General features: G+C 51.6%; 1 protein-coding gene across 4 annotated transcripts in view; it reads left to right on the top strand.

Annotated features, from left to right (window-relative positions):
* TNS3 (tensin 3) overlaps positions 1–20528 on the top strand; it is a 268396-nt gene that overhangs the window by 205250 nt on the left and 42618 nt on the right. For all 4 annotated transcript variants that reach the window (XM_020289931.2, XM_020289928.2, XM_020289930.2 and 1 more), the window contains 3 exons: positions 3658–3827; positions 4810–4924; positions 5012–5095. In XM_020289931.2, the coding sequence (XP_020145520.2) occupies positions 3658–3827; positions 4810–4924; positions 5012–5095 (369 nt within the window). The remainder of the gene's footprint in view (positions 1–3657; positions 3828–4809; positions 4925–5011; positions 5096–20528) is intronic.

A 20528-nucleotide genomic window follows, 5' to 3' on the forward strand; every position in this document is an offset into this window, starting at 1 on the left:
GACCCCCATTTTCTTCGTCTGCAGAGTGACGTGCTGGGCCACCTTCATTGAGTGACGATGGGCAGAATTTTCTCTAGGCGAGCACTGCCCAGGCACGGACTGTCACTGCTGCTGGACAAGACGTGGTCTCCTTTCTGCTTGTCTTTCTACCTCCTGGGCGGACGTAGGTGCGTCCTGGCACATCATGGTCTTGTGCTGCATCTTAAAGCCTGTTTTATTTTGCCTTGTTTTTCCTGGTGTTTCAGTCTTCACATTTCCAAGGTTTATAGTCTAAAAGGAAGGCAGGGTCTCTGTCTCCCCAGAGAGGCCTGTGCCTTGATGACCTTGTGTGCTTGTGTCTTTTTCCTTTGGGGATGTAAGCAGCACCCTGCAGGGCTGAAGTGACGCTTTCTGTGCAGACCTGGGAGCTGGGCTGTGGGTGGCATCTTTGCAGGTTCCTTGGCTCCCATTCTTTCCGTGCTTGTGGAGCTGCTCTTAGGCCTTAGACCTCGGTTGCTGCCTGTGCTGTGTTCCCTCAGGTGTGCAAGCGGCCTCCTCCTGATTGTGTCAGTGGCGGGCTGTTGAGAAGTACGGACCCATCGTGACGGAGAAACACACCGCTCTGCCTCACCAGGTGCAGCGTAGGCACTGGGGGTGGCGTTTGATAGTGAGAACATTTTCCAGGAGATATATTTGAATGAAGCAAAGCCTATTTTTATTGTAATCTGTGAGTAAGAGAGAGAGGAAATCGAGAAACTATTGCAAATCCGTGTGTTCAGCTGGGACATTGCTGGGGCCAGCTCACGGGACGTGTGTCTCAGAGCCACCTCTGTGGGAAGAGCCCGGGCTGCAGCCCACTGTCAGCCCCGCAACAGCTGATGCTCAGGCCCTGTCCCCTAGCTGCTCTGAAACCAGAATGCTACAGTGTAGGAAGCGTCCACGCCTCCTCCGCCCTGAGACTCGTGCTTCCATTCTGTAAATTCCTTTTTGGGTCCTGTTCCCATCTAGACATACTTTACATAGAAGTGCCTTCCACTGCACCTGCATGGCCCTGCTGGATTTAAACTAGCACTCGTGGGGCCTCAGTTTCTGAAGCAAGTTGGTTTTAGCTGTGCACCTGTGGCCCGCATGGGCTGAGGTCAGGGCAAATGAATGTTTGCTTTCAGGTTCCCTTCCCCAGGTCAAAGGGAACAGCTGACACAGTTTCCACAGTTTTCTTTGTTGTTATTATTTTTAATTGACACATAATAATTGTACATATTTATGGGGCACAGTGTGGTATTTCCACACACGTTTGCAATTTATAATGCTTAAATCAGGGTTATTAGCATATCCATCTTTTCTGTGTGCATCGTGCAACACTATGTGTTGTCGTAATGTCAGTGTGGCATTTCAGACAAAACACCACAAATTATCTTGCATGTTGAATAGAAGTAATATTCCATCTTCTTCCCAAATCACATCCAGAAGTGACCTCTGAATTTCTAGGCTGTGAGTGGACTGTAGGTGTCAGCAAAGGGCAGGAGAGCCCCGGCACAGGCCGCAGATGGTCCTCTGGGACGGAATTACTTTCCCTTGATGCTGGCAGTGTGGCTCCCTTTTCCAGGGAGGGGATCAGGCTCTCAGTCACTTGCCTAGTCACACAGCACTTCCTTTCCATCAGTAACACTTGCGGCTGTCACCTGCCACCTGGATTACTTAGAGGACAACATCCCACGTCTCAGCGAGGTACCAGGTCGTACGAGGTCCTAGAGTGCCTGCAAGTGCACGTCGGGCAGACTCGTGGCTCTTGCTGCGGTGAGCGTGGTCCCCTCCCTGCCCGTCCCTGCAGGGCGATGAGCGTGAGGACAAGGGGCCACAAGGCGTGGGACTCCCAGGCACACCATTTCACTTTATTTCATCCTCATCCCTGTTTGGGGGAGAAAAGAAACCAGGCGCTGCTCTTGCTCTACCCATAGAGAGACGGGTGGGGGACGTCCCACGGCGGGTGAGGGAAGCACGGCAGACCCCACGTCCCAGAGTCCTGGCGTTGCAGAGGGGCTGTTGGGAACAGCGGGAGGAGAGCAGTAGGAGGTGGAATGAAGCTTGCAGAGACCTAGGTTTGGATCTCGCTCGTTCGGTCATGGCTGTGTGGCGCTGAGTGGGCATCCCGTGGGACAGGGAGGGGAGTGCCCAGTCTGGCTGTGACCCGGGAGCCAACTCCCTTCCAGAAGCTGGGAGGGTCGGTCAGTGGAGTCGGTGCTGTGGTTGGACACAAGGACCCTCAAGAGCCCCGCCCAGGCAGACAGGCAGCTGGATGCCCTGTCCCTGTCTCTGATACCTTCCTTGTGCCACGCCAACTGCTGCATTCTCCTGGGCTTTGGAAGAGTCTGGATGTGGGAGGAGAGACAGGGAGGTGGGCCGCGGCTTCCCCGTGGGGCTCAGCACTGCAGCAAATATGGCTACCACAATACAGTCCCCCTTGGAGGGGCCGTTCAAAAGTGAGCCCTGTGTCTGCCACACGCGTTGGTGATTCAAATCCTGCCTTTCAGGGAAACATCACTGTGAACCTCACGCTTATAGAGATTAGGGATTTGTTGTTTAGACCATAGGGAAAATCATTATGGAGTCTAATTTTCAGACTACATCATCAGTAAAAACATTATTCTTTTAATAGCTGGCAGCAGGTTTTTCCTAAATACCCAATCATAAAAATCACTTGGAGCTGGGTGAGGTGGCTAATGTCTATAATCCCGGCACTTTGGGAGGCTGAGGCAGGAAGATTGCGTGAGGCCAGGAGTTCGATACCAGCGTGGGCAACATAGCGAACCCCCATCTCTACAAAACATTTGAAGAAATAAGCTGGTCATTGTGGCACATGCCTGTAGTACCAGAGACTCTGGAGGCTGAGGCAAAAGTATCACTTGAGCCCAGGAGTTTGAGGTTGCTGTGAGCTATGATTGTACCGCTGTACTCCACCCTGCATGATAGAATGAGACCTCATCTCTATCAAAAAAGAAAGGAGAGGAGAGGGGAGAGTGAGGGAGAGGGGGATAACTTGGAAGAGGTTTAAAAAAATTATAGGTTCCAGTCTCTGACCCCCGTTCCCCTCCAACATAATGAGAATTAGATTTGGTCGGGCGAGGGAGCCCTGGGACTGCGTCTCAGGAATAAGCCTTTGGCATTCCTGGCAGGGAAAGTTTGTGATGACGAATGTTTATTATTGGTGCTTGAAATAGTCTTTTTTCCCCTCTACAATTTCTCCTTGCTAAGGTTCCAACTATCACCTTAGGGCCACATTCTGCCTGGAGTTGCTGCAGGTGTGTGTGGCCATCAGAGTGCTGGGTCCGCCCAGCACTGGGGCCAACACGCACACCGTGGGGCTCCCTCCAGGCATGGTCACCGTCGGGCCTACCCAGCTCTGTCTTTTTCCAGCATCAGGCGAGCCCTGATGCTTGTGCTGTCCCCCAGAAGCCCGTTCTGAAGGGAGCACACGGCCCGCGGGAGCTGCCGGCTGCCAGGGCGGCTGCCTCGCCCACCCCGGGAGTCTGAGAAGGCCCTGGTTTCGCATCTCTCTGCAGCAGCCGCAGCTCTGCCTGGAGCAGCATGGACCCACGTGAAATATGGCGTGCCTTTGAGAAGTCCGACATTTGGGATTTCTTTAAGGGTCACCTCACTCTGCTGTCTCTCTCCTAACAGGCTCCTTGGCTAATGAGCCACTGGGTGGAAGACTCAGGAAGCTGAGCCTGGGGCAGTATGACAACGACGCTGGTGGGCAGCTGTCCTTCTCCAAATGTGGGTGGGGAAAGGCCACTGTGGACCAAGCCCCAAGCCTGGCACCTTTCCCCTCTCCAGCAGATGTCAAAGAGGTACGTGCCGTGGCCCTGTCCCAGTCTCTGGGCTCATTCCCAACTCACTGTCCTTCCTAGAGCTCAAAGCAAATGGGTGATGGCTGGGCCTGGTCCCTGAATATAGCTCATGACCCTCCTGCACCTGCCTCTCCTCCCAGTCTCACAAACGTGGTTCCTCTGCCACAGGCAGGTAGTGTGGTAGGGAGAGCCTCTATGTTCTGATCTGTAGAACGGGCATGAAGCACACAGCATGCAGGTGGGCTGTGAGGGTTCCAGGTGGGATCCCACAGGCCTGATCTTAGTGGGGCTGTGCAACCGGACAGCAGCAGCCAGCAGTGAACACAGATGTCCTTCAAGGTCATCGCTCAGGGCCCAGATCCTCACTCTGAGACCTTCACAGGAGGTGGCCAGGCGGCATTAGCCACAGACAAGAGCTTCTCCTTGCTCTTCCTAGAAATGTAGTTAAGGCTTCTAATCAGAGTCATAGTAAGGTAGGTCAGTGTACCCAAAATGATTAACCCTTTTAAATTCAGTTATAATTTCTTCTCCAGTTGGAAAAGTTGGAACTTACAGATAGATGAGAAAAGAAAGTTGTTCACAGTCTTGACTCACAGACAAAACCAGTGCTAATATTTGGAATGTGTCCACTCAGCCCCTTTTCTATGCTGTGTGTTTAATTTACTGTGTATTTTAATGCTGTGATGCTCATTTCCCCATGCTATTACAAACTCTCTGCCAACTTCATTTATTAGCTGTATAGTATTATATTAAAAGGACGGGCCATAGACACTTCCCTCTTCCTTTACTGTTGACCGTGAGGGTGTTTCCCAGTCTTCTGTGGCTGGCAGAGGCGGGTTGGTGTTGTCCTGTGGATCCAGACCTCCTCGTCCCATCCCAGAGGAGGGCTGGGCTCCAGGGGCCTCTCTGGGGACACAGCTGCTGGGGAGGGCCCTTCTCTTGACTCTCTGTTCTTATATTCTCCTCCCCGTGCCGGTTTCAGACGATGACGGCTGCGTACCCCCCAGACCTCGACATGATCGATGGCAGGATTTTAAATAGCAAGGAGCCCATGTGCTCCACACCTGCGTTTCCCGTGTCTCCAGAAACACCGTATGGTAAGGAGGAAGTAAAACCATCTGTGCGCAGCTTGATGCCGCAGGGCTGAGAGTGACAACCACCCCTGGCTCTGCTTTCTTTTCCAGTGAAAACACCCCCGCGTTATCCCCCGTTCAGCCCCCCGGAGCCCCAAGTGAGCAGCCCGGCCAGCCTGCTCAAAGGAGGACGAGGTAAGAAACCTGCCCGTGCGTCACAGGAGCAAGACAGCCCGGTACTGCGCTGTGTGGTCGCCGTCTTTACAGAAATGCAGAAATGCTTCCATTCATGTCACGTCTCAGAAGCCTGGGGTGGGGACAGATCTTGCTGGGGAAGATGTGGGGACGCAGCTGTAAACCCACTGGGTGGTTGCGCCCCTGACCCAGCAGTGGTGGTGACAATGACAGCGAGTTTCGGTTTCCCTCTTTCTCTAGAGTAAACCAAGTTTGTGGGTCATGGAATAGAAGGGCCAGCTTTCTCCTAAAGTTTCCTTTGTGGTTTCAGGACTGTAAATGCTTCTCTTTGTACATAGTGTATAGCAGTTAAACTGCTCATATTTCTCAGCAAGAAGGACTGAAATTTAAAATAAGAAAAAATGTGCACAGTATTGCTGCATTTCAGTTTGCATGTTATATGAATGTTACATGAGATGTATGTTCTAGTATGGCAGACTCACACATACACAGCCTTGCACATGTTCTTCTGTATGTTTATCATTTCCATGGAAGCAAAAAGAGGGGCATCCCGTGCACCCCATACAGCCCTCCTCCTAATGGCATTGACTACACTGGACTCCTAACTTGAATGTAGTTAGTGGATTTGGAATAGAAACCACATGTTCACGGGGTGGAAAACTCAACCTTGTAAAGATGTCAATTCCCAAATTGATAGACATTTTTACCATAATTCCTGGCAAAATCACAGCAAGATTTTTTTTTGTGGGTATGGACAAGATAATTACAAAGTTTATATAGAAAGGCAAAGGAACTACACTAGTCAAAACAATTTTGAAAAAGAATATAGTTGGAGGAATGGGTTTACTTAATTTCGAGACTTAGTAGGTAGCCATCTCGACCATGTGGTAGTGGAGGAAGGACAGACACGCAGATCGGTGGACAGAGTAGAGAACCCAGAAACAGACCCACACCAATATGCCCAACTGATGTTTTTGACAAAGGCACAAGAGCAAGTCACTAGAGGAAAGACGGCCTTTCAACAAATGTTGCTGGAGCAGTTGGGCACTCACAGGCGATAAAATGAATAGTGACCACAGCCTTATACCTTATAGAAAGATTAACTTAACGTGGGTGATGGACTTAAATGTAAAACATAAGACTTTAAAATACAGCAGTGACGGCTGGGGATTTATAGCCAAACAGCGAGTGAGCGGGTCGGGTTGATGGAAAATGACGAAGGGGAAACTTGAAGCACGGGGCATCCTTGCTAAATGGGACCAGCAAGATTAACAATAAAGGCAGGACAGGGCTTAGACGTAACAGATGAGGGATGAGGAGCTCGATCAGATGTCGAGCGTGGAGATGACTAAGCAGGATTCTTGCTAGAGCTCAGGTTGCCAGGGACAGACGTGGATGGCCGAGGTCGAGACCCTGGCGCAGAAGAGGACTCGGGAGCACGGCTAACGTTTGGGCAGGGGAGTCCCTGCTGCAGGACAGGCCCGCCTATGTCCAGACCAGCCCCATAGGGTGACTGTGAGTGTGGTGTCGCTTCCTTCAGGTCTCATGTGTTCCTCTGTGGGCATCAGCCAGGTCCTGTGTGCACTTAGTTTAACCATGAGTGTCCTGGGAGCCTGCAGGCCCTGCCTCTGCACAGGCATCCTGTCCCCACCCTTCCCAGAGACAGGCAGCTCTGCCATAAACAATAAACAGAGCATACAAAAAGAAAACCAAAGCATCCTCCAGATTTATTAATAGATGGGTGAATTAAAGGAGCCTTTTCAGAGCAACGTGAAGAACAAGAGCCAAGAGGGATGAACACCCAGGACCTGCCGCCCCTGCAGTGCCCGAGGGCCGACTGCTGAGGTGTCAGGAGATTCGTGAGCCAGTTGACAGCGTCAGTGGCTTGGGATCTGCCAAGGTGGGCGTGTTTACGCCACAGGGTTTAGCAAATGCTACAAATAAACCCCTTCACTGGCCCCAAGCTTCTCTATCCCCCCAGAGTAGAAATCGTACTTCCTTCTCTGTTTGGTGTTACCTAACGAGTCATGAAGGACAGAGCCTAAACGGACCAAACAGCTCTTTTTGCACCTTGGCATGCACGTGTTTTGAACGATTTCCAGCATGTGGGTTCTGGTCGCGTTGCCAGGCTCAAGCAGGCGCTGCTAGAGGCATCCTGCTATTGGGAGCCGCTGTCTGAAGCGCTGCTCAGCCGGGGTGCATGTGGCATCGTGGTGGCAGGTGTTTCTCTCCCGACATTCATTCCTCTCTGGGTGAACGCCAGATGCACATGCAGCTTGGCTCTGACACTTCCTAGCTGGGTGAGCTGAGATGTGTCTCGGGACCTCTCAGAGCCTTGGTGTCACATCCTGCACAGCAGTAGTCATTCCTGCCACACGTGGATCCTGTGAAGATTGGGGTGGAAAGTGTAGCTCGAGTACCTGACCCAGACCCCATCGACGTTCACAAATAGTGGATGCCGGTACCATCAGTAGTAGAAAAAGCAGCAAGACGAAGGGCGATGTTGTGGAAGACCAGTGTTGGTCATAACTCCAGGCGGTAGCATGGAGCATGGGTTGGGGACAGAGAAGGTTCCAGGCGCCAGGCCCTTGGCGCATGTACTTGCGCCCATCATGCTTGCCTTTTAAATCACAGCACCTACTCCAGGAAAGGGATGGATATTTAAATGTTTGCTCACATAATTAATATCTAAGTATGAATTCAAGTACTGTTTAATTCCCGTAAGAGTGTGTTGGAATTTGACAGAGGTCGTGGTAACGTGAAGGACTGGGGACAGGCACAGGGGGCAGAGCCACTGTGGGCACTGGGAGGACACTGTGGGCACTGTGGGGCAGGGGGTCTGATGCGAGCTGGGGGTCCCCTGCCAGTCCCTTTTCTGACTGACATGGTACCCGTGGCTTTATGAGGACAGGACCGGCCAGGTCTTACCCAACTGGGACCCTCCAGCACGAGCCTGGAAGGGGAGGCGTCACGACAGTCTGTCTGGGGACTGCCTGTCCCGCACAGCCATGTCACAGCATAGGACATTCACAGTGTCGTAAGACCACCATCTGCATGTCGTTCCAGAAATTCCCGTCACACAACGCTTTCACAACTGGTATTTAGAAAGCATTTGGGGACTTCTGGCTTCAGTAGCCATGATTAACAGTCCGTGTTAGTTGACTGCACGAGCAGTAGTTAGTTTGCTGCAGTGTGTATTTCATGTGCAGTTGTTCTGGAGAGAGCCGGCGTGGGCACCGTAGGGGCCTGGCTTCCAAGCGTGCGGACTCTCCTTGCCGTTGACGGGAGGCTTCGAGACGGCCTGGGAGAAGGTGCTGCAGTCCCGTGCCGAACATGTGAGGTTTTTATTGTTGGCTCAAGAGAGGGGACATGGGTTTGGCTGGTGCTGTGTGGACCCTATGGATTTGGCAGTTTTCAGAGGGCCGTAACGTTTGCCAGAGCGAGGAAGAAAACGGTGTCTGGGAGCAGACAGACAGAGAGCAAGGAGGAGGAGGGAGGGAGACAGATTATTTTATGGCAGTGCTTTATTTCTATTTAAAAAGCTGTCCCCCTTGAAAACTTGACAAATTATAAAACACTTCTACCAGTCTTCTCCCTTCCTTCCTGTACCCAACTCCCTTTCCTTTTGAATTTTTATGAACTTTTAATGAGAATGTTTATAACAGGGACAAAAGTATGTACTGAATGTGAATATGTGTGACGTTTAGAGAGGCCCCTGTTTACTTTGAATTTTCTAGAACCTAGAAAGCACATGGATTTCTCTATGCGTTTGTCCATGTGTTTCTGTCTAGGTACACATGTGTATGCAAATGTGTATAGGAACATACGTGTCCGGATACGTGCCTGCGATATAGTTTGCATTCCATTTTGTGCCAAGGAATGTGTCCTGGCACATGGCGACCTAAATAACTGGTGTGGGTTCATAAGTACCGCAGCCTCCCCTCACCCCCACCCAGACTCACAACGAAAAGGGAAAAGCTGGCTGCTTCTAAATATATTTAAAGTCAACACCAGCGCTGGGTTCCCGGAGGTTGGCGGAGAGCACTGTGAATGTGCTCTTGGAGTCTGTTGAGACGAGGACAAGGACGTGAATTCACTTTGATGCAGCTCAAAACAGAAATGGTGTTGGCTGGCACCTGGACAGACACCTCATCCAGAGCCACCCGGTGGCTTCTTGACCATGCTGAATGCGCTTTTGTTTGCTTGCTTTGGATTTAGAGGAACCTTTGTTTTACTAAATTCATTTATCAGCTCATTCCATTACCCCCTCCAGCTGCTCTTGAACCTTAGCTTGTAAAAGTTATTCTGAAGTGCTGCCAACAGGATTTTACTTTTATCACGATTCTAAACCCTGCGGGATGGCCCTGGGGCATGGTGACAGATGTGGCTCAGGCCCTGCCACTCTTAGCTCTGTGATCTTGCACAGGTTGCATAACTCTTCAATCACCTTCCAAATTTAACCCAAACAAGAATGTGTTTGCTGTGCATTATGTTGCGGTCAGTCTCTTAAGAATGAGGGTAGATTTTGGCTTATGTATGGGATAGTGCAACAAAAATTTGTCTTGAAATTTACTTTTTTAATTAAAAAATGTGCTTCCTCCTTGAAGCATTTTCAGAGCCCCTCTGTCTATTAAAATTATACTCTGTCCTGGGATTGGAGACTGGGCAGTCCTGGCCCTGGAGTAGCTCTTGGGCTGGGGTCCCTCCTAAGTGACCTGTGTCCAGCGTGGAATCTGGAATCCACAGCTCTGGCCTGCGCCTGTCTCCTCCTCACTGCTCTGAGCAGGAAAGGGCAGTGCAGCCCGGGTAGGACGCCTCTTACAACTGGGAATGGCTTGGAAGAAAACACCTGGGAAGCCCCGGCACATATAACTTTTGAGGGTGTGTGCTTTATTGGAAACATTCACCCGGTGCCTCTTGCGTTTTTCACTTTCCTCCACGGCCGTCCCCTTGAAGTCCACCTCACCCAGCCCAGCCCCAGCCCCTGTAGACAGCAGCCTGCCCTGTGGTGGTGTTTGGCCAGCCCCAGATGCCCCGGAGATTTCTATGGAGCACCTGTTGCCGCTGCCCCGTCAGGCTGGCATTCCAAGCCACAATGCTGTCATTGTTCTTGACACACTTGAGAGGATTTGGGATCGTGAAACTTGGAAAGAGTTGCATGTCTTGAGTCACTGAGAAACCTGAAGGTTGAACTTGCAATCTGCCTCTTGCCATTTGTTACTGGCGGGGACCAGACCCAGTGAGAGCCTGTGGAGGTGTTAACAGCAGTACCTGGTGCCTCCAGGTTAGGGTCCTCTTCTACAGAGAGGCATTGGCCAGCCCCACCCTGTCATTGTTTAAATCCTATCACATTTTAGTATGTGTATGTATCATGCACATATTACGTGACACATGAATGTGTCCTATGTACATATATTCATGGTTATGCCTGGATTTAGGCGTTCATCAGTTTTTGAATAATTGTTTATGTGCCATGCACTTATAAATATACATGTAGAAAAAGAGCAAATGAGAAAGTTTACCAAAAAAAAAAAAAAAAAAACCAGAAAGCCAGGCAAATGAGAATTCCATAGTTTGGAAAAAAGTAAAACTTTGCCGATACTCCAGGGCTAACCAAGCTCCCGATGGGACTGTGGGGTCCCTACAGGTCTCGATGTGTCACACCGGCAGAGGGACCGTGTGAGCCGCTGTTGGGGTTGATTTTTACTGAGGAGCATGAGATTGGGCTACTACGAAACCTGGTATAACTGAGGTTTTGAGGAGATTGTTTTCTGCATTTTTAATCCCTTTTCGGAAAAAGCGTAAATGATCATTCTATTTGAGTGTCAAGAACCACAGAGCAGGCCAGGTGTGATGGCTCACACCTGTAATCCTAGCACATTGGGAGGCTGAGGCGGGAGGATCTCTTGAGCCCAGGAGTTTGAGGTTGTTATTACCTGTGGTGACGCCACTGCATTCTAGCCTGGGCGATGGAGGGAGACTTTATCTAAAAAAAAAAAAAATACCACAGAGCAGAGCTTCCCCTGGGGTGCTGGCCAGCAGTAATTCTCAGGAAGAGAGGAGAAGAATGTTAGAGTAATCTCAGGTTCTCAGTCTGCTGTGGCTACTCCTTCAGGGGTGTTCTAAGATCCCACTTAGTTTTATTTTATTGGAGCAGAGCCTGTTGCTAAAGACAGAATCTGTGGGTTGCCCTGACCACCCTGTCCCAAGCCACCCAGGGCCACCTTGTGTATCACAGAAACACTGACAGTTGCACGAGTGGCACCCTGTCTTGGAAGCAGTTACATGTGAAGGTCTGAATTTCCCTTGCTATGTCACGTCCCCAGTGCTGGGAGGCCCCTGCAGGTCACCTGGTTGTTGGGATTAGCACTGGTCCACAGCTCCCCTTTATTGTGTGGACACGCAGGGCTTGCCTAGAGCCCAGCAGACAGGAGCGTGGGAGGTGATGGAACGTGGCCCTGTAGGACCCGTGAGGCTGGTGGGCAGGGAGGAGGGTTGGCCAGGAAGACTCGCGTGGCAGCTGATAAGCTCGAGCCTTAGGAAGGGCGCCTCCTCTACGTTCCCCGTACAGACAACAGCTTGGCATCCTGATTCTCCTGTGCCCATTGCTTTCCTGCCACTTCTCTCACATTGCGCTGGTGACCAAGTCTTCCTGTGTCTTCCTCCTACAGGGAAACTCTGTTGCTCCCCTTCCCTCCCTCCTTCCACCTGTTTCCCTTCCTTTCCTGCCTTCCTCACCCTCAGCCTGCCTTGGTGGGACCGGGCTGGGACTTGGACCTCAGCCTGCCATCGCAGCCTCAGCACGTTTCCGGGCAGTGTTCGTTGCATTCCCAGCTCCTGCACAGAGAAGCTGTGGACAAACGTTTGTTTTGTTTTCTAATGAGTGGAAGGAGAGACGGCCTCTCAGGGAGCCCAGCACATCTGCGAGGGACTGAGCCCGAAGCGTGTGTGGAGGGAGGGCCCTGCAGTGGCCCCCGCCTGGAACCAGCACCAGGACTAGAGAAGGGAGGGCAGGCGTCGCCAGCAGTGGCCCAGCTCTTCTCTCCCCGTGTCTGATTTGCGCCTCTGCTTGCTCGCCGGATCTCGCTAAGGTGCACCGGGTGGTCCCGGCTGGTGCAGACCCGTGTGTTGAGATTCATGTCCTTCCTGGGACAGTTTCAGAGAAGGATTTTTCCAAATGTGTCTTTTTATCAGCGGTGACTTGCTGCCACCCAGAGCCCAACCTGAAAATCACCTACGTCTCCGGCACTGCACCTGAACAGAGAGAAGAGAGTGAGGAAAGATAATCAGACCTCCAGAAGGTCCTTAAATGTCTGTACAGCTACACTCAGAAGTGCCAGGTCACAGCTGTGACACTGGCACAGAAGCAGCCAACCCTGCCCGCTGCTCTCCTCCACCTGTCCCTCCCTGTGGGTGTGCCCCAGACCCATGGGGCCTGCAGCACCTGCAGAAGGAAGGGGACCCACCTTGGGAGCCTGGCTGCAAGTCATGCTGCCCCGTGCCACCTTCCTCTGCTCAGGGAGTGACGGGCCACGGGAAGGGTCGTCCATCCGCCTCCACCGAGCCTGCTGCAGCTGTGGTCAGGCATTTCCGACTGCGTCCTCTGCAGGAGCTGCTGCCCTGCGAACACAAACAGCCAGGGAGGAAGTGCCTACTCAGACCCGTGGGAGGAGGGTCCCAGGGATCTTCCTGGCCATAACTTAGGGAGGTGGCCCCAAGGGTCCTGGGCAAGCCCTGTTTCCTGGTGAAGGGCATTTACCTGTTCACTTTCACCAGGTCGATGAGTGTGCCACAGGGTCGCACGGGGGGCTGGGCAGGCTCAGCACAGGCTGGTCAGCAAGCTGCTCCAGGAGCTTGCCACGTGTGCATGCACGAGACAGTGTACTAGAGGCAGTGCCAGCGGCGTGCAAGAAAGGAGGCATCCCAGGAGGAGCATGGGGCCTTCTCTTCCAGGGAGAACTTTCTAGGGGAAGCAGAGTCAGTACTCACTTGAGAGTGAGTGGGACTTTGCCAGACCTGTGAGCCAGGAGAAGCCAGGAGCGAGTGCCCATTCTGTGCTGCCCCTGCTGACACAGCCCTGAGTAATGTGCTGCGTCTCCAAGGCTGACACACATGACAGGCCCTGTGCTTACTGGGTGGAGTGTGTTATAGTTGGATTTCGGGCCACTGCACAGAGCACCTCACTTGACTGAGAGTGATAGTGTCCTGAATCCTGTAGAAATGTGGAGTTGTTTGAAATGGGTTTTGAGGAATATACAGGAGTTCTTCGCTTGTGGCTTGGGAAGTTGGCCTTTTTAGTTAGAGGGAAGCACATGAGCAGGAAAAAGGGGAAGAGGAGACACAGTGTGTGCGTGGAGACTGCCAGCAGCCTGTTGGTACGGGAGGCTGCCAGCGGGGGAACAGGCAGAGGTGTTGGAGATCCTGCTGTGAGATGGGGTCTGGGCGGGGTGTTGGAGCCACCCGTGGCCAGGAACAAAGCCTGCGGGGTTTGAGCAGGGCAGTGCCAGGGTGGGATTTGCACAGGACGGTCCCCTGGGCTATTTGTGCAGGGGACGGAGTGCAGGGCCTCCAGGCGGGTGTGTGGGCAGGAAGAGAGGCAGATGGCCCCATCCAGGGGAAAGGGACAGGGAATGTAGACTCCAGCAGGGGGCATGGGGGGGAGAGCACTGCCCAGGGACACCCTTGGGCTTCCATTTCCTCTTGGCTCCAGCTGATTGCTGGAAGCTTCTCCCCACTGTGAGTGCGGGGTCTCAGGGAAACCAGTGTCTGACTTTGGAGAGGCAGGTTTGGGGGCGCAGTGGGCGGGTTCTGCTGCTGGTGCCTTGGGCTAAGACTAGGCTGTGATGGGTTTCAGCAGGGACTTTGCAAGAGATTAAAGTGGGGGAAGGAAAAAGAGGGAAAAGAAATGAAAAGGAAGCAAACCGCGCAGCGAGTGAGGCGGGGCCAGGCCGTCTGGAGGCACTGACTGGGCAGGCGGCCCGTGACAGCCCGCAGCAGCCCAACAATCCCGGGATTCTTTCCTCGGACGCTCTCCCTGCCGCCCTCTGAATGGGCCTCTTTGGAGGTGGCCGCCCCGCCTCCCGCCCAGCTCCCTCGGGACAGGCCGGAACACACAGCCCTGCCGGGGTGGGTGGGGGACGCCACGGCTTGGACGGGGACTCAGGACGCTGCTCACCACATAGGGCTGCTGGGCACAGAGTCCTTGCAGTGCCTTCCATCCGGCCCCTGTCCTTCCAGGCCCTTCCATGGACTGACCAGGGCCCCGGGTGCCCAGGTAAGCTGGACATTGGGACTTGTTGCTTCTTCCTGCTCAGCTCCAGCAGTCCGGTGTCTTCTGTGCTCCTGCTGCCTCTGGCCACATCCAGTTGCCCATCCTGAAACCTGATCTGGACAGTGGGGGAGGGGGCCGGCTGGGGGTGGGGAGAGGATGAGGTGGGATGCAGAGGCCAAGGGGCCAGGAAGCCTGGAAGGGACTGGGAGGAGGACTGACTGTTCCCAGAGGCCCCTTGTCACTTAGTGACAGTTCTCAAGCCCCCAAGGCTTTGGGACAAAACACCCCAGCCTCTGAGCCTGGAGGGCTGCTCCTTCCAGAAGTAAGTCATGGTTTGTCTTTGCTGAGATTCATTTGGGGCTAACAAAAGCCTGGTTTACAGATGTTCAGCTTTTCTGGAGCGAAACTACTCACTAGCACAGTCTTTTATTGCTGAAACTGATAAAATGAGCCTGCTTCATTCCAGGGCTGTCACTGTCCACCCCCTGAGGCCCTGGAGGAATCGTGGGCTGCCCTGGGCACCTTCCCAGGCCCAGAAGGCTGCACATCTGAGCCCAGAGTGAGCGCAGCTTCCTAAGAGAAGTGGTTGTTCCTGCTAAATGCGGAAAGCAAGCGTTAGGAGCTGACGCTGGGTTTTCAAATGAAATGCACTGTTGTCTCTTCTCTGGTTGCAGTAATCAAAGGGAATTTTTCTAAACAAGTCCATGACTTTGAAACAAAACATGTGCTCACTGAAATAACCTGCTCAGATTATGTTAACAGAGCTTCTGGGCCGAGGCATGTCTGTTTCTTCACTGTTCCTCCCCTCCAAAATCTCCAGACGGGGGCTGTGGCTGCAGCTGCCTCCCCCGCACGTGTGGGACCCTCGGGAGTCAGCTGGGCTCTAGAGATGGCACGAGCAGGGCCCTCGCCCCGGGCTGGTGTGGCCTCCTGGGGTATCTGCTCCATCCTCCCTGCGGCGGCCACAGCGCCCCGTTTGCCTCAGCTGGAAGGACGGGAAGCGTACAAGGGAGAGAGGAAACCCAGAACTTCATTGTAGCTAAAGCGCTCAGTAGCCCCGAGACAAGCCCGAGCGGGTCAGAGTCCACCTCCCCCTTCCCAGTCTAAATGTCTTGTGTGTTGGCCATTCCAGGATTGAGAGATTTTTCTGCAGTTGAAAAATGGAAGGTAATGTCTGTTCAAAGGTTTCCTGTCCATTTAATATAGTTCACATACAATAGTAATTTTTCATGATTTCCGTATGTATGTTGATATATTGGAAATTATCTGGTTAGGATGTGAATGTGTTTCTAACTCTCAAGGTGAGATGAAAAGAAGCTTGGTCCACGTATCTCAGAGAGGTTATCTTCCCTCCCTCAGCCTGCAGGGGTGGTGGCTGGTGGGTGTCCTGGGATCCTCTTCTGCTGGGGCTTCCCGGGCTCCGTGCAGGAGCCGCAGTTAGTGGCTCGGAGTTGCTTGCAAAGCACCCATGCCTTCCCGACACTCAGGGCAGACCTGTGCAACGGTTCCTTGTCCTCTCCAAAGTGAGTGTTATATTGTGTTGAGGGGAAAAGAGGTGGTTTCAGTAGAGGAGGAGTGATTTTAGTTAATAAGGCTACTCAACAAGAGACCTTGCTGATTTGGGGCAGGGATATCCGGAGGCAGGGACATAGTCTGTGAGTCCAAGAGAGGAGCTGGCTCCTCTTTCAGAATCTGTTTCCTAGTCCATAGGATAGGGGCAGTAATTTGCCCGTGAAAATGTCTTTATGAGGATCACTCAGGTGTCGACTGGGTGTGGCTCAGCAGGGTGCCCGGTGTGTGCTAGGCACCCGGCAAAGAGCAGCTGTTATTCTGATTTCTATTATTATTTTCTTTATAAGGAAGGTCCATACATGTAATATAAACAGGATTTTACAATAGTTTTAAAAACTGTGTGATTAAAAGCTGTTAACACTCAGATCCGTGCCTGAAGCTAGGGCAGCATTGCTCTGAGAGCACAGTGACAGACGTGGGTGGAGTTTGGGACTGATCCCTGCAGTTCTGGGTAAGCAGTTTACACAGCAAGCGCTGCTCATCAGCAGTAGTCCTCACTGCAGCCCACTTGGCCTCCTCTCTCTCTGCGCTTTGGTTTCTACCTTCCTGTATTTTAAAAAATAATAACATCCAAGGTTGTGAAGCTGCCCGGCCGAGATGGGATCAGGACAGGAGGGCTGCTGGTGTGGTACGTGGAAGCTGGTCTCACGGTGTCTGACGCAGGTCTGGGGTAGCTCCCAGTCCTGTGGTCTGTTGAGAGCACCACGTCCACTCCTTTGCCTCTGGCCCACCCGAGACCACCTTTGCTCCACCAGCCCGCCCTCTCGGAAGGACTTGTGATTTTGAGATGATGCAATCCCTTTACAGCAAGAGTGAAGGGAGCAGAAGGTCCCCGTCATCCAGCACACTGTCTCCTTACTCTGTCCCACTGCCCACTGTGATTTTGCCAGGATGTAAGATAAAGATATAACTTAAGAACCCAGGAATAACAAATCACTGGGATGCCAGCTTCCATTTCTACCACTAGATAGCAGGATGGCTTGTGGCATTCCTTGAGCACTGTTCTCTGTTGGACATCTGAATTTTTAATTTCTTATAGAGACAAGGTCTCACTCTGTCACTCATGCTGGAGTGCAGTGGCGCCATCATAGCTCACTATAACCTTGAACTCCAGGGCTCAAATGATTCTCCTGCCTCTGCCTCCCAAGTAGCGGAGACCAAAAGCATATGCCATGATACCCAGCTAATTTTTCACATTTTCGTAGAGATGGGGTCTCAAGACATTGCCAAGCTTGGTCCCAAGCTCCTGGCCTCAAGCGATCCTCCTGTTTGAGCCTCCCAAAGTGCTGCAATTACAGGTGTGAGCGTCTGCACCCAGCCAGGCCTTCTGATTTTTGATTAGCCTCAGTAGAGCAGGCAGGAAGCTAGATGGAAAAGGTGGATGGGTACCTGGTCAACTAGACAAACAAAAATTGAGCAGGATTTTACAATCTCAGGCCCAGAGAGAGAGAGGAATGAGGGCTCAGCCGGCTGGAGGACCAGGGTCACCAGTGGGACAGCTGGCTTCCTTGGGCACCTGAGTATAGGTGGAAAAGCTTCTGGAACGCTGTGGAACTCCTTTATAGCACTGGGGAGGCAAGAAAGAGAAGAGTCCAAAGATAAGGTTTGGGTCTGGAAGACGTGGGTCTTAGGACCCACTCCTTGGCACTCTGTTGGTAGGAGCAGGCCAAAGTCACATGGTCCACCTGCTTCCCTGTAGACTCCTCCAAGGCTGGTTTTCCCAGATGGTTTCCCCCTTGGTCCCATCAGTTCTGCAGCCTGGTGGACTTTCTGTTCTTCACAAGGTCCCCGTTGCCTTTGTAGCTTATACTACATTAGGCTGGAGGAAATTATGTGGGAATACCATGGTGGCAATTGAAAGGAAATTTGTGTAGTAAATAGTAAAGCCACTTGCATACTGTTTAAAATGACATTTTTTCTCAACAGGGAAAATTTTCAAAGTTCATTAAGAGACAGGGTAAAAGATATACATAAATGGAGAGAAGTGCCATGTTTGTGGATAGGAAGAAAATGTCATAAATATGTTGAATCTTCCAGATTTCACCTATATATTTCATTTGCAATCAAAATGCCAACAGATTTTTTTTGTGGAACTTGATAAATTGATTCAAAATTTATATAATAAAGGAAAAATCCTGAGTAACCAGCATACAGCTACCAGATAGGAGAGCACGTACGATGAAGCTGGAGGATTCAGCAAGTCTGAGTTGGCACAAGGGTATAGAAATTGACCAACAAATAGACGAGGTGCAGAGCAGACTGGCACGTGATTGGAGCTTTAATGCCAGATGAAAGGGGCCAGGTCATGGCCAGGTCAGCAGAGGAAAGAGGGGCCACCCCATAAATAGAGCTGGGAAGGCTTCCCATGTGGAAAAGGTGAAGTCAACCCCCTTAATACCACATGCAAACAGCAGTTCCAGATGGACCAAGCACTTGAACGTCCGTTGCAATTGTTAGTAGGAAGTCTGGATGCATGCTTGTTCTGTCCTCCCCCCCGCCCCGCCATTTTCTGCCCCCCTGTTTCTATTTCCTTGACTTACTGTGGATTTATTAAATATGGGGGGGATTCCATCTTGATTTATTGATAGCACTTTTGAGTATATCCCTTCATACAGTTTTCTTAGTGGTCGTTGTAGATGTCACCATGAGCGTATGTTACTTATCATAGTCTGCTAGCATCAGAGCTTTATCCTTGGGAGCAAAGTGCACTAATCTTTCTTCAATTTAGGTCCTTTCCCCCTCTCCACTTTTAAAATATAATTGTTTTAATTATCTCGTCTATTTACATTGAGTACCACATGGGGTGATGATCCTTTGTTCTTCAGCCATCAAAAGTGACGTAGCAAACTCATGAGAAGAAGGCTGGGCTACTTTATTTACGCTACTTTGACTCATTATGATGTTGTACTTTCCTTTTAGATGTTCTAAACCTTATGATTTCTTTCTGTTTAGAAAATTTCCTTTGGCCATTCCTGAAGGGTAGGTTTGCAAACCTCAAATTCTCTTAGTTTTCCTTCATTTCTGAATGTCTTTATTTTTCTTTCATTCTTAGAGGATATTTTTGCTGGATATAAGAGTTCACAGTTACAGTTCTTTCCTTTCAGTACTTGGAAAATGTTGTGCCAGTTTTTTTTTTTTTTTTTTTGAGACAGAGTCTCGCTTTGTTGCCCAGGCTAGAGTGAGTGCCGTGGCGTCAGCCTAGCTCACAGCAACCTCAAACTCCTGGGCTGGAGTGATCCTTCTGCCTCAGCCTCCCAGGTAGCTGGGACTACAGGCATGCGCCACCATGCCCGGCTAATTTTTTATATATATATCAGTTGGACAATTAATTTCTTTCTATTTATAGTAGAGACGGGGTCTCGCTCTTGCTCAGGCTGGTTTTGAACTCCTGACCTTGAGCAATCCGCCCGCCTCGGCCTCCCAAGAGCTAGGATTACAGGCGTGAGCCACAGCGCCCGGCCTGTTGTGCCAGTTTTTTCTGGCCTCTTTGGGTTGGACCTTTTCTGACCAATGGAAGATGCGTTGATTGTCAGAAAAATTGTCGTTTTGTGTACCACTAAGAGAGGGAAAACAGTGTCAGGTAAAATGTGATGCACCTCGAGTGAAAAGACATGCACAGATTTCAGAAATGTGACTTGGTGACAACAAGAGACATGGAATTAGAGCGACAAGGCCTAGAGAAGCAGTATTGCCAGCCCTAGGCCAGCTGCAGGGCCAGCCTGGAAGGTGTGGAGCTATGGGTGAGCTGGGGACAGGGTGCCCAGCAGGTGCTGAGCCCTCAGCAGGTGACCCTGCCCTGCTGGCCCTGGTGAGGTGACAGTGATGAGACACAGCCTCACCTCTGAGGCATCCCACAGTCCCAGAGGAGCACGTTAGCGGCTGTGTGCTGGGAAGGGTAGGGTCTGTGACCACCGAGAGCCTCTGTATGGGGGATGGGAAGCCGCTCTTGAGGCTGCAGGGGGGCTCAAGCCCCGTGCTCTCCAGTCCTTCCAGTCTGGACACTCACTCCTGGGAAATATTATCACCAACTAGGCAAATTTAGCCACTCCCCCAGTTTCATCTTTGTCATACCCAGACTTTCACAAAACCTTTTCTCCTCTTCCTCTTTTTCTTCTTCCTCCTTCAATATTCTATTCCCCATGGAGAGTGTATGTATGCAGTTTTCAGCCCACTGTCTATTTCTGTCCATTCTGTCTCAGTCTCACATGCTTTCCCAGTGTCTGTGTTCTTGCTGTTGCCTCCTGCTACCTTCCGCAGGTCGAGGCTGTGTCCTGGACCAAGACGCCGGTCCCGGGGCGAGAGGGGCTGGCTGTGAGGGCTGCGGTGCTTGGTACCCTGCACTTCTTTAGGCTGTAATCTCCCCTCTGTAGACCGGCAGTGAGACTCCTCCTTCCAGGGGACCTGGAGGGTCAGGGGGCACTTGGTGAGTGTTTGTCATCGCTGACATACCAGGGTCGATGGACAGGAGGAAGCTTCGGCAGTGGGTCTCTCACCCTGAACGACTAGTTAGAAAGAGACTGGGGTGTTTTGGAAAAGGAGGAGTTTTACATTCTGCTGTGGATTCTAATGGTCTCATCTTTCCGGAAAGAA

Source organism: Microcebus murinus, chromosome 9 (genome assembly GCF_040939455.1).
Source record: "Microcebus murinus isolate Inina chromosome 9, M.murinus_Inina_mat1.0, whole genome shotgun sequence".
NCBI classification, from domain to species: domain Eukaryota; kingdom Metazoa; phylum Chordata; class Mammalia; order Primates; family Cheirogaleidae; genus Microcebus; species Microcebus murinus.